This window comes from Haematobia irritans, chromosome 3 (assembly GCF_050003625.1).
Source record: "Haematobia irritans isolate KBUSLIRL chromosome 3, ASM5000362v1, whole genome shotgun sequence".
Taxonomy (NCBI): Eukaryota; Metazoa; Arthropoda; class Insecta; order Diptera; family Muscidae; genus Haematobia; species Haematobia irritans.
The window spans coordinates 13,418,137-13,431,661 of NC_134399.1; the positions used below are offsets into that span (position 1 = coordinate 13,418,137).

A 13,525-nucleotide genomic window follows, 5' to 3' on the forward strand; every position below is an offset into this window, starting at 1 on the left:
ATAAAAAAATAAACAAAAAACATAGCTTAATCAGCTGTTTGTTTCAGCTTTGTTTTGTTTACAAAAAAATACCTAGTTGGTAAATTACAAAAATCCCCTTAGTAAATTATTCCACGAGTATGAGCCAAAATATTACTCTAAATAGTTTATGCAGAACATGCATGACCAACACTAATGTCTCGGGGAAAAGAAGCAAGTTCCGCATTTATAAAAGTATTTATGAGACCCTCGATGGCGATGACAGCAATACAATAATAGCTAAATTGCTACTCATAGACCCTCAAATAAAAGTAGATGCAGACGACGACAATATGTCTAAAATAATATGCTTGGAGTGTACGGAAAGATTGCAGAACGCGTACGCATTTTTGGCCATGTATAGGGAATCAACAGAAAAATTTCTTAAGCTGCTGAGAGAACAAATGGTCACCACAATGGAATATGTAGAAGTAAGCGATAAATGTGTGACGGAGGAAGTGGCCAACGAGGAAGATGTCGTAGGAGTTGAAAAATATATTGTAGACATAGAAAAAGAAAAAAGTGAAGAAGAATTGGAAGTAGATAGCGACGATTGGCTAGAAATTGAAGAGGGATATGAATGCACTGAGCAGCACATAAATAACGAACTGGACACAGACGATGCTATAAGGTATGTTTCAGACATGTATTCGGTTAAAAGTGTTTTTTTATATCAAACCCTATTTCAGAGTTGACAGAAATGTAAACACATTACCAAAAAAACGAGCTAAAAGTTTTAACACTAAAATAAGAGTAAATAGATATACGGATAAAATACTACCTAATAAAAATGCTGATGGTACGATACCATGCCAGCAATGTGGATCAGTGCTTGAAGATTTGAAGGCATGGCAGGAGCATGTTCATAAACATAGACTGGAAACTTTAAAAGGAAAGAAGGACCAACATAAAGCAAGACGATCTGCAAGTTGTTATGAATGTGAGCACTGTCGAAAAGGTATATTTTTTTATATATTCTATCTATTTAACTCAGTAGGGCAAACTAAATTATAATATGTAGTCCCATATAGTTCACTTTTTTTCTACTGATTATATTCTAATTAAACGCCACATAAATATAACAATAATAAGAGAATTTCTTTCAAGAATTTTCTAAACTATCAGCTTACAAAAATCACTTAAGGATACACACAGGTATACTTATTAAAATTATCACCATATATCATTGGTTTTAATGCAACTATTTGCCTACAGGAGAGCAACCTTTTCTATGCATAGAATGTGGAAAGAGCTTCAAATTTGCAAGCAGCTTAAATACTCATATGCTTAGACACCGTGGAGTCAAAACTGTCCAATGTCCACACTGTCCGAAGAAATTTGTTTGTTCAAGCGGTCTCTATGGGCATATGATGGTACACACAAAAAATGACAAGCCCCATGTATGCGATATATGTGGAGCAGCGTTTCAAATGGCTTACTTGCTAAGAAAACACAATCTTTACCATAAAGGAATTAAAAATTTTCCATGTGAATTTTGTGATTTAAGGTACGTGTTAATATAATGATTCTTACAAAAAAAAAACACTATACCACATAAGCACAATAATTGATATCTACACAGAAAAATATTTCACGAAAATTTTTCCAATTAAAGTCTAAATTGATTTTGAAAAAATATTCAATTAAAAATTTAATTGATTCAACAAAATTTTTAAGTGAAACTAAGATCAATCACACACACAACGAATACACCCATAAATTCCGGAAAATTTTTCAAAGATTGGTATAGTGATAGGACCTACTATTGAAATATTGGTAATCTATATTATTATATTCTATTGTTTATTTAGATTTGTGACTGCCGAGAAACAAAAGCGACATATTCGTACTCACACAGGTAAAGCAATGTTTTTGTCCATCTTTATATGCATTTATGTCATTATTCTTTCGTAGGAGAAAAACCCTATCGTTGCAAATATTGTGATCGAGGATTCGCACAGAGTAACGATTGCAATAAACATTTGAAGCAGCACTTGGGTGAAAATATCTTTCAATGCGAGCTTTGTCCTTTGCGATTTCCCTTACAAAGAGATTTACGTGCTCATTTTGCCACTCACAAAGATGACGATGATGATACACGTAAGCGAAACCTAAATGCTCGCGAGACAGAAGAAAGAAATATTAGAATAAAATTAGGACTTAAATAAGCAGCAATAAAGTATAAAATCATCATAGAAAATGTTGATTCCATTTGATCCTTATATCGTTACTTGGCTAATGTCCAGGACTAGATCGACTGCAGTAGTAAGTCTGAGTGGATCGGTATACATGGTTGCGTTGTAGAACCATTACTATTAGGAACAATCTGCTGCAAATAATTTTAGTATAATTATAACAATTATACAAAAAGATCCATTGAAAAATTGAATCAATACAATACTTAATTTCTCAAAGAATTTAGCTTGAGTGTCCGTCCATGTTAATGAAGTCTAGTAATTCCCACTGTGAAAGAAGAAAAAATCTAATATTAGGAGAAATAAAAAATTTCTTTAAATTTTTGTCTAATTTTATTCATATAGTCGAACAGACTTAATGCAATGCTGTGTTGCCAGCTCCCGAAGGAAAAAAGCACCAAAAATATAAATTCTAACATACCACCTCCCACCACAAAATCAATTCAATGCTCTACTAAAAAAGCTTCCGAAGATGTATTATAGAACTTTTATGTATTGATTTGAAGCATTTTTAATTTTATGAGCCGCTATTCAAGTGTACACCTTGATCAGTTTTAACGCTTTCATCCAATTCATTTTGATCTGTAATGTTTGTTTGTTTGTTTATTCATTCAATATAATACAAAGGCCTAGTGGCCCATATAATGCCTTTCAAATATCAAAATATTTTTTTATCGACATTAAATTTGGAAATATTAATATTTGGAAGGAGTCTATTTCAGTTATGAGTGCTTTTTTTGAAATGGCAATTTGGTGCTTTTTGGAAACCACAAAATCAATTCAATGCTCTACTAAAAAAGCTTACGAAGATGTATTATAGAACTTTTATGTATTGATTTGAAGCATTTTTAATTTTATGAGCCGCTATTCAAGTGTACACCTTGATCAGTTTTAACGCTTTCATCCAATTCATTTTGATCTGTAATGTTTGTTTGTTTGTTTATTCATTCAATATAATACAAAGGCCTAGTGGCCCATATAATGTCTTTCAAATATCAAAATATTTTTTTATCGACATTAAATTTGGAAATATTAATATTTGGAAGGAGTCTATTTCAGTTATGAGTGCTTTTTTTGAAATGGCAATTTGGTGCTTTTTGGAAACCAAAAAGGAATAAATTTGGTGCTAAAGACACCAAATTGGCATCACTGATGCATTGTATCAAAACAGCTGCAAAATTACTTCACGATACCAAGAGGAACTAATCAGTCATTGAACGCAAGCACAATAAACATTGAGTGAAAGTAATTTATATGTTGATTTTCAATTCAACAATATTATGGCAATAAATTTAGAAGATATGTGCCGTACGTGCATTTTCGTTGAAGGATCAAAGAAAGGAGACATACCCAAGATTATGGTACCTCTTAGCAACGTCGCCAGCATATTAAAAGCCAGTGTTCCTCAGCTCCAATTAAGTGAAAATGATAATCTCCCCAAAAACATCTGCCTGGAATGTACTAACAAAGTCAAAGAGATTTACGAGTTTCAGGAAAAATGTTTGCAAGTGGAACGACAATATAAAGAAATGCTGCAAAATGACCAACAGTTATTAGTGGCATACGAAGAGGATCTTACAAAACCTGACAATAATTCTTTCATGCAAATAAAGGAAGAAAAGGCTGAGCTAAATGTCTATGGCCAAAGTCCGTCGCCATCTGACAATAAGGAGAGCAGACATGATGACTTAATGTCCGAGATGGACGTCGTCGTGTATGAGGATTTTTCCATTCGAGTAAAACAAGAAAAAGCAGACGAAGAATTGATAGAGACAAATGAACTAAGATTAGAACAGGATATTGGCGACTGGGATCAGGATAAATATGGAGAAAGTGCTCATGAAGGAAGGTAAAAACTGAAATATATATTTGATTTACTTTTGTTTCGTCCCCAAATCTATTTCAAAGCTTTTGATTATCTGACTAGTTTGTGGTTAGGTTAGGTATAGTGGCAGCCCGATATTTCAGGCTCTCTTAGACTATTCAGTCCATTGTGATTCCACAGTGGTTAACTTCTGTCTTCTCACTGAGTGCTGCCCGATTCTATGTTAAGCTCAATAACAAAGGACCTCCTTTTTATAGCCGAGTCCGAACGGCGTTCACATTGCAGTGAACCCACTTAGAAGAAGCTTCGAAACACTCAGAAATATCAACAGTATTACTGAGGTAGGGTAATCCACCACTGAACAACTTTTTGGTGTTTGGTCTAAGCTGGGTTCGACCCCACGACCTTGTGTATGCAAGGCGGGCATGCTAACCATTGCACCCCGGTGGCTCCCTAGTTTATGGTTAATTGAACCAAAACAAAAATTTTCATTTTTCACAGAAGATATCTAAAGTCACTTAAAGTCGAGAGTTTCTGCCATATTTCGGCATTTGCGATTTATTTTCCATATAAATGCCCCAAAATTGAACTTTGAGGTACATTTTTCGAGAAATTTACTAAACTGAGGTTTTGACTATTCTGCATCAATGAAAAAAAAAAAACATATTTGAAAAATTTAAATTCCGTTGGACAACCAAACATTGCTTTTAGTTTCATCTTAACCCTTTCACTACCGAAATAAACCTAATGGTAAAAGCTTTAATTTTTCTTCTGTTTTTACTTGTACTAACAGCATGTAGAACAAAAATTTTAATTTTGAGGGCCTATATCAATTACTTCAAGAGCTATATGAGTTTGTTCTGAAAACTTGATTCTTGAATTGTAACCATGGCCTTGCGAAAATAAGAGCTACTTGGCCTATAATACCTTTCGAAGTGAGAGAAAAAATACAAAAATTGACTCTAACAAATATCAGTTATGGTTATTGTATCCAAAGATAATAAAAGAGGAAGATGGGAGATTGGCTACTGAGCACATCAAACCATTTACCACATTAGTTTAATACTCGAACCAAACGCGTATACGACAAGTATTGACATAGCATTAAAATGCACATAAAAAGAAATTAAGAGCACGAAATAAATTTCCATAAAGGGGAAAATTTATTTTTTTTTGTTGTCTAAAATTTATCATTGTTTCATTAAGAAAATTACATTTTTCATTTAAAAAATAAAAACTAAAAACATCTAAAAGGTTACAAACATGTATTAAACTAATCTGGTAAATGCAACATTTGGTATGACGCAAGCCAATCTCCCATCTTCCTCTTTTATTATCTTTGATTGTATCCATCCATTTACTAGAGACATACAGTAGAAAAATGGTCTCAAAATTTCGTCTTTTTCGTTTATTGTTAAAGAAGTTTATAAAAATACATTTTAGTACTCACCAATATGGATAATATTTTTAGCATATTTAGATTAAAGCCTCTCCTTTAAAATGACATCGAGAAATAAATCGAAACTAAATGGGGAAATAGAGTTTGGTGTCGTTTTCGAATGTCCTCCTAAGTGGACATTGGTAGTTAAAGGGTTATATTACATCTAACAATAAAATAAAATAAATGCAAGCATATTAGTTTGCATAAAATGTTTAAAGGTTGTTACGGGGCTATATGTTGATATTCAGTTTTTGCAGAAACGAACTTAATACTAGGCCTAAAGGATAAGTCATTGCAGCTTATAATAACATGCATGAATAATATTTTGAGAATTAATTCATCATTTTCGTTTCTTATTTTTTTAGAAAACATGACGATACGTTTAAAACAAACGAATCACAAATATATCAATGCAGTAAATGTATAAAAATGGTAAAATCAGAGACCTCCGTTAAAAATGCCGACGGCACAATAATATGTTCTGAATGTATCTCAGCTGGAATGAGTCAGGTTTCTGGGCAACAAAACGAAAAAAACACATTTAAAGGACAACAAATAGAGTTCAGATATAGAAATCTTGACTGCAAGTACTGTGGAAAGGGTATGTACTAAATGAACTCCCTGAAGTATTTTGCTTACACTTTTTTGTGTTTGGAATTTTTACGAACTATTTTCCTTTCTAGCACTACCCTATCCTGCTGCCCTCGAAAAACATCTTCGCGTACATACAGGTAAACATACATTTCTAAAGCCTAGACTTTACGATTATGCTATAATATATATATTTTCATAGGGGAACATCCATTTTCTTGTAAAGAATGTGGAAAAAGTTTCAAATATGCAAGCAGCTTATATACACATAATTTAAGACACCGCGGAGAACAAAATTTCCAATGTACTTATTGTCCAAAGAAATTTGTATGTTCGGGAGATCTCTATCGTCATGTAAAGAATCATGAAAGCACAAACGAACAAATAGAAAAGCCCCATGTCTGTGATATATGTGGAGCAGCCTTTCCGATGCCTTATATGTTGAAAAGACATAAGCTCTCACACGAGACCAAAAAGAGATTTCCTTGTGATAGTTGCCAACTAAGGTTTGTCACACTTCCAAACTTTTATATGTAAATATATAATAATAGTTCATTTATAAACATTTTTAGTTTTGGTTCGTCAAAAAAACTTAAACAGCACGAGAGTACAGCTCACAGGAATGAAAAATTGCAATCTGAGTCCACTGAGATTTTCACACCATGAGGTCATATTGAATCACATAACGAGACTCTACGCTCGTGTACTAACGAAGGTATAATGATATTTTTTATCTTTATACATTATATACTGGATGCATTTATTATTTCGCAGGATAAAAACGATTGCTAATATTACAATCGATGAATCAGAGTAATGTTTGCAATAAATATTTCCAACATTATTTGGATAAAAATATTTTTCAATACGAGCTATGTTCTTTGTTATTTCCGTTACAAAGATATGCCATGAGCTCATTTTGCTACTGACCTGTAAGCAAAAACTAAAAGTTCGTAAGGACTAAGAACAAACTTCAGAAGTAATAATTTGGACTTAAATTAGTAATAAAATAGATAATAAGTGAAATTCATGCAGCATTTGGTTTATAGTTTAAAGGTTGGTACTATGTTTGGTTTTTCCGCCAAAACTCTTAAGTTAAAAGTGCAAAACTATATATGAAGACGAGTATATTTTCAACAAATTTGGCAAATCTAGGATAGAAACGTTTTAAAGCATTTATTGTGCACAATTTCATGTTTTAAAAGCAAACGTTGGAAAAAGCTGCTCTTCGGCTTTACCATGTAAGTAAAATCATTCATCAATTTATTAAATAATAATTTTTAAATAAAATTATTTTCGCCACGATCCGCATCACCACAATCTATTTAACACCATCGGCACCACAATTCGAAGCCGATGTCTTCCAGCACTTAAATGCTTATTATAAACTCGGAATTGATGAGTATCTGCGAAGGAATGGTAAGTGAAATAAGTGAACAACAAGTACTTTATTTTTTATTATATTTTTTATTTTGTGAAGGTTCACCTACAGGGGACTTGCTACCATTTGCTCCCGAAAACCTTTCGGATGAAGGTGTATCAAAAAATATGCAAAATTTGTTGCAGTTTTTGGTTCATCAATGGACGAAAAGAACAAAATGGTATCAATCGCTAGCGCAGTTGGGAAGGCATGTTTTAAACGTTGTGTTACGTCTCCGTGTATTCACTACATGAATCACATGTGACGGAGTTGTTTCACTTGGTGTATGGAAAAGCCATCATGCATTGATCGTAACCAAGGAAATCTTTATTATAATAATGGTTTTTATCAAACGGAATTTGCCAAAATTGAGGCCCATTCTGAAGAATTGAAAGAAATAATTAACATGGTTAGCATGCCCGCCTTGCATACAAAAGGTCGTGGGTTCGATTCTTGCTACGACCAAACACCAAAAAGTTTTTCAGCGGTGGATTATCCCTCCTCAGTAATGCTGGTGACATTTCTGAGGGTTTCAAAGCTTCTCTAAGTGGTTTCACTGGAATGTGAAACGCCGTTCGGACTCGGCTATAAAAAGGAGGTCCCTTGTCATTGAGCTTAACATGGAATCGGGCAGCACTCAGTGATAAGAGAGAAGTTCACCACTGTGGTATCACAATGGACTGAATAGTCTAAGTGAGCCTGATACATCGGGCTGCCACATAACCTAACCTATTTCAGGAATACTGCATCGTATTATATCAAATGGCGAGAATTTACTGCCAATATTATATTAAACCCACACAATGTGAACCATTTTGAATTAATAAAGGACATTCGGAGTGAAATGGAACAGGGGATTCCGATCCATTAGTATGTGATATAAATTTTAAGGATTTTTTTTAAAGTAAAAAATGGATATTAACGTTTTTTTACGATATGTTTTTTGTTTTGATTTTTTTTTTTTTGAAACCTACACATAAAAAAATATTTTTTTGTCTTCAAGAAATTAATTGATCCAATAAACTTTTAATTGAAATTCAATCGGAGACGAAAGTGCCACCCACCAACATTATTATTTTTTTTTTGTGATTGATATTTGTTTTAATTCAAAAATGATGGAATAAATTATATTTTTTAAAATGCAATTAAAATTGTAATTGGAAAGTTTTTGGTGATATTTTTTCCTGTGTAGATGTTATAAATATAAACCTTCCTCTATTCCGCAAGTACAGCCAAATACTATAACTTGGTCACTATCACTGAAAATTGTGTTGTTCTCATTGATGATATTCTGATTAATAATTTATTTGCTTGAATTCATGAATTCAATATTTTTGAAAAGCGTCTCGTCCTAAAGTATACCTTTTTAGCCTAAATTAGCTCTAGCCATTATCTCTTTAACAGGTAGACTTCTTTTTTCCTGTAAAGATTGCAGAAAAGGTTTCTCAAATCCAGGCAGTTTATACAACACTTTGGCGAAAACATTTTTTAATGCGAGCTGCGCCCATTGCGATTTCCATATCATGAGATACGAGCCCACATGGTAACGCATAAAGATCGGGAGAAAGAAAAATAACCCAAAGTATTAGGTTTGTCAATCTGTTTCATCTTTTTCAAATATAATTTGAAATTCGACAAGATGGAAAATATCACATTATATGTCCACATGCTGCAGAAATACATACATGTACATACTTCATCGCCTCGAACCTCATAGTTGTATTTATCTCAGAACTTATAATTGCATTTACTTATTTTTAAGAATTATATCTACATATATATTTAAATTAATTTATCTACAAAATATTCCTTTTATTTCTGTTGCATGAAAAGCAGCCAAATTTTTAGCTCTGGTTTCTTCGTCATCGTTTTTGTGTGTTGAAAAATGTTCCTTTACCAATTTGACAGTAGCAAATCTTTCGGGGCATAATCGACATTGATAAACATTTTTTCCCAGATGGCATTGTACATGTTTGGTTAATTCATTTGACTGGCAATAAGCTTTCTCACAATATTTGCACTTGTATGGTTTTTCACCTAATAGAAGAAATGTTAAAATGTCATGAATTTTAATTATGAAATGAAAAAAAATGTATATATATTCAATTCAATTCAAACATTATTTAATCAATTTAGCCCTCTTGGACCATACATTGATGATATATTATGCATACACTACTCACCTGTATGTATTCGCGTATGACGTTGAAGTTTTTCATTTGTATAAAAGCTATTGGATTCAAAAAGTGCTAGTATCATTATTAATTCATGTAATTCGAAATGCCTTTCACAATTCTCGCATAAATAAATGAGGTGCAATGTAAAATTAAAATAAGTTATGATTTTGAGTTTCCATGTATCCCTGTTTTAATACGAGAATCATAATAACATATAATCTTAGTACTTACCGCTTAGCACAGAATTCACAACAAAATCTTTTTTCGTCCGTATGATACATTTTGTGTTTTTTAAGCAGAAATGGTTTGGGAAATCCTCGACCACAAACATCACAGATATGGCGTTTAGGTCTGGCTTTATGTATATCATAATGTGAAGCTAAATCTGTTCGTGTTGGAAAAGTTTTCGGACAATCAGGACATGGGAACAATTTCTCGCTTTGATGTCGAAATGAATGTTGTTTTAAGCTACTGGAAGTAGTAAAGCTTTTACCACACTCTGAGCACAAGAATGGTTTTTCTCCTATAAATATAAGGAATTCGTTATTACAATTAAACACATAATTGAAATTGTTTGCATACCACTATGAGTGCGTAGATGGTCCCTTAACATATACATTTGGGAAAATTCTGCAATAGTTGCTAGAAGTTATTGTAAATACTTTTTAATTAGAACAAGAACTCTACCTCTACTGCAAATATTGCAAACACATTTAGATTCCTCTTCTTTCCTCCTTTCATGTATTTCTAGATGCTTTCTAAGCGCTAGTTTGGACTTTAATTGCTTATTACATTTGTTACAGGTGTAAATTTGTTCTGTCCTTTTATTTTCCGTACTCGATTTATTTGTATGAATGGATGGTTTCCTAAATGGACGAAAATCCATAATTTTTTATTTATTTATTTATTGAACATATATAATACAAAAAGCCGTATGGCCAAAAAAACTGTATTACATAGCATATAAATCCTGAGCAACAATATATAATATTCAAAGATAATAAATTTTATTCTAAATAATAATAAAAACTTATATAATACAAAAACAATTCAATTTCAATTTAATGGTCCCCCAACCATAAAAACAAAGTAAAATATGATAAACAACCGTTAATTATAATTACGAAGTCCAGTTCAGGTAGTGGCATAGAATGTTAGCCAAACAGAATTTTATGTTTTTGTCAAATGTAATACAATCATAAGGGTTTCCTTAGCGAAGAATTTTACGATCAATATCCAAATATAAGATAAATAATTAGTGAACTTGATGAAAATATGGATATAGCAAGAATTGTTAACAAAACCGAGTATATAATTACCCATCGTCCGCATCGCTTTCTTCGTCCAAAACGAAATCAATGCTTTGATCGCTGCAACTTTCAATAAAGTCCTCATCACCCTCTTTATTTATGTCCAACAGATCGTCACTTCCTCCTTCCTCATCTACGAATTGATCAGAAGGAAAAGAATCTTCATCAAAAAATTCTTCTTCCTTCCTAGGACTCTCATTTCCATTACAAGAATTCCCATCAAAAATATCCAAAAGCTCCTGTTCCTTTTGGCAATTTTTAGTTTTTTTCACTAATTCACATAATGTGTTTTCAATTTCCAAACATTTTTCTTGAAAATTGTATATGTCCTTTATTTTGTTGGTACATTCCATACACACATTATTCGGAAAATTTTCATTTGTCTCCAATTTCAGTTTAGGTAGGGACGATTTTAAAATTTCCAATAAACTAATGTTGTGGCCTTCGATAACCGTGTCCAATGGTAACATCTGCCCGAGATTAGCGGATAGCAATTCCTTTTTTGGAATACTCCCATCATACATACAAGTACGACATAAATTTTTCAATTTCGCCGACATAGATAGATTTGATTGTTTACTAAACACAAAGACATTCTATAATAAGATGTAGAATAATAATAATAGAACAAATGTCAGATGGCAGAGACCTCTGGTGATTGAGTTTTGCAATGACAAGACTGTCTTTTTCTGAAAACAGTTTGTAAGTATGCATTGTTGCCAAATATGTGGTGTATAAATTAAAAGCAAATATATAAAAGGTAATGCATATCAAACAACTGGTTAAAATTAATAGAAGAACCTTTGCAAGAATTATCGTAGATTTCAAGCACGCAAAATAGAAAGTTGGTGGTGTTTTCAGACTTTTTAATTTCAAAAAGTTAGCTCTCTGTGACCCTATCTTGTTACAAAAGGTAATATATGTGAACAAAATATAAACTGCCGTTCTTACTTAAAGGCCGGTACTATGTTCATTCTTGCGAAAAAAAAATTTATAGAAACCATTATTTCGCACATAAAGGCCGGTACTCTGTTCGGTTTTCGCGTTGAAACTCCATACAAAACCAAAAAATGCGAAAAATTTGCCAAATTTTTTCCATTTGTGATACTTTTTTTTCGTGTTGAAAAATTGACGTTTATAGCACGGCGCCATTTGCAATGTGAATTAAGAAATAATTTATTTATTAAAAACTATTTGTGTGGGTTTATAAATCAAACACGGACCATATTTTTGTTCCGAAACTATACAAAGGATCAAAGGAATAGCAGATCAATTGCCCAAGGAAAAATAAAATGTTATTTTGTAAAAACAAGCAACAACCACCAACTTAATCCAATATCACTCCCTGTATAATAGCGCTCCAAGCTACCTAAAAAAACGCCGCTTTCTATGTGCGAAATAATGGTTTCCATAAAAATTTTTCGCAAGAATGAACATAGTACCGGCCTATAGAAAGCGGTGTTTATTTAGGTAACAGGGAGCGCTATTTTACAGGAAGCGATATTGAATTAGGTTGTTGCTTGCTGCTTGCTATTACAAATTTAACATTTTATTTTTCCTTGGGCATTTAATCTGCTATCCTTTGATCCTTTGTATATATTCGGATATATATATATTTGTATATATTTGTATATATTCCTTTGTATATATTCTCTCTAAAGCGTTTGAAATAGTCTTGAAGGATCAAATCTGTTCGCATTTGGACGCACGCTCATTGGTAGACTGTCGCCAGTCTGGTTTTAGGAGACATCATGGTACGACCTCTTTGATGGTTCACTTGACCGACACGATAAGACGGTCACTAGATGCTAGGTATCCGGGAATTCTTGCAATATTAGACTTAAGTAAAGCATTTAATTCGGTGGATCACACTATTCTTATCGATAAATTATTCGGACAATTTTATTTTTCTTACTCGTCTTGCAAGTTGATATCATCATTTCTGTCTTGTCGATCACAGTTTGTTTTGTCCAATGGTCGTGTGTCGTCAACCCGCGAGGTTCTTTGCGGTGTACCTCAGGGTTCTATACTTGGTCCAATTTTATTTATGCTCTATGTTAATGATCTTCGTGACTGTATTTTGAATTCTGAACTGACTATATATGCTGATGACATTCAATTATTTTGTTCATCTGCCTCTGTTCATGATTGCATCAGCGATTTGGATGCTGATATAGGTCGGATCTGTGACTGGTGTGTTGTGAATAAGATAAGCATTAATGTCGACAAAACTAAATGTGCTGTTTTCCATGGATCTCGTGGATCTGCTTCCACCCCATCAATTATTGTTCAGAATACTGAAGTGTCTTGCTTGGAATGTGTATCATGTTTAGGGTATGAAATTGATTGCGATCTCAATTTTACTACTCATATATCTCACGTATGTTCCAAGGTGAATATGACTCTTAGACGTCTTTATAGTCTTAATGTTATTTTGCCTGAAGATGTAAGATGCAGGCTTGCGCATGCGTTGCTTATGCCAAACATATTGTATGGCCTAGAGGTTTATACAGGCACGAACTTGGCCAATATACGGAAACTTAATACT

At 32.8% G+C, this 13,525-nt stretch overlaps 3 protein-coding genes across 5 annotated transcripts; 2 read left to right on the forward strand and 1 right to left on the reverse strand.

Annotated features, from left to right (window-relative positions):
* LOC142230566 (uncharacterized) lies at positions 1-2,218 on the forward strand. The gene is made up of 6 exons (XM_075301209.1): positions 1-649; positions 708-976; positions 1,126-1,173; positions 1,234-1,525; positions 1,830-1,876; positions 1,933-2,218. Exons 1-6 carry the CDS (start codon positions 120-122, stop codon positions 2,184-2,186), a joined length of 1,440 nt encoding a protein of 479 aa, XP_075157324.1. The 5' UTR covers positions 1-119; the 3' UTR covers positions 2,187-2,218.
* Positions 2,219-3,406: 1,188 nt separating this feature from the next.
* LOC142230568 (uncharacterized) lies at positions 3,407-8,374 on the forward strand. Of its 3 annotated transcripts, none has more exons than XR_012720734.1 (8): positions 3,407-4,062; positions 5,845-6,080; positions 6,163-6,210; positions 6,273-6,576; positions 6,643-6,785; positions 6,845-7,049; positions 7,106-7,489; positions 7,551-8,374. XR_012720734.1 is itself a non-coding variant. In XM_075301211.1 (6 exons), the coding sequence occupies exons 1-5, from the start codon at positions 3,494-3,496 to the stop codon at positions 6,734-6,736; spliced, it is 1,251 nt and encodes a 416-aa protein (XP_075157326.1). In that variant the 5' UTR covers positions 3,407-3,493; the 3' UTR covers positions 6,737-6,785; positions 6,845-7,096. The 3 variants fall into 3 exon arrangements, 1 of the variants encoding a protein (XP_075157326.1); XR_012720735.1 differs by having other exon boundaries at positions 7,120-7,489; XM_075301211.1 differs by lacking the exons at positions 7,106-7,489; positions 7,551-8,374 and having other exon boundaries at positions 6,845-7,096.
* Positions 8,375-9,236: 862 nt separating this feature from the next.
* Positions 9,237-11,609, reverse strand: LOC142230567 (uncharacterized). The gene is made up of 6 exons (XM_075301210.1): positions 10,987-11,609; positions 10,355-10,533; positions 10,250-10,297; positions 9,899-10,190; positions 9,674-9,720; positions 9,237-9,527 (listed from the first exon to the last, which is right to left on the reverse strand). The coding sequence occupies exons 1-6, from the start codon at positions 11,535-11,537 to the stop codon at positions 9,283-9,285; spliced, it is 1,362 nt and encodes a 453-aa protein (XP_075157325.1). The 5' UTR covers positions 11,538-11,609; the 3' UTR covers positions 9,237-9,282.
* Between the last annotated feature and the right edge of the window lie 1,916 nt (positions 11,610-13,525).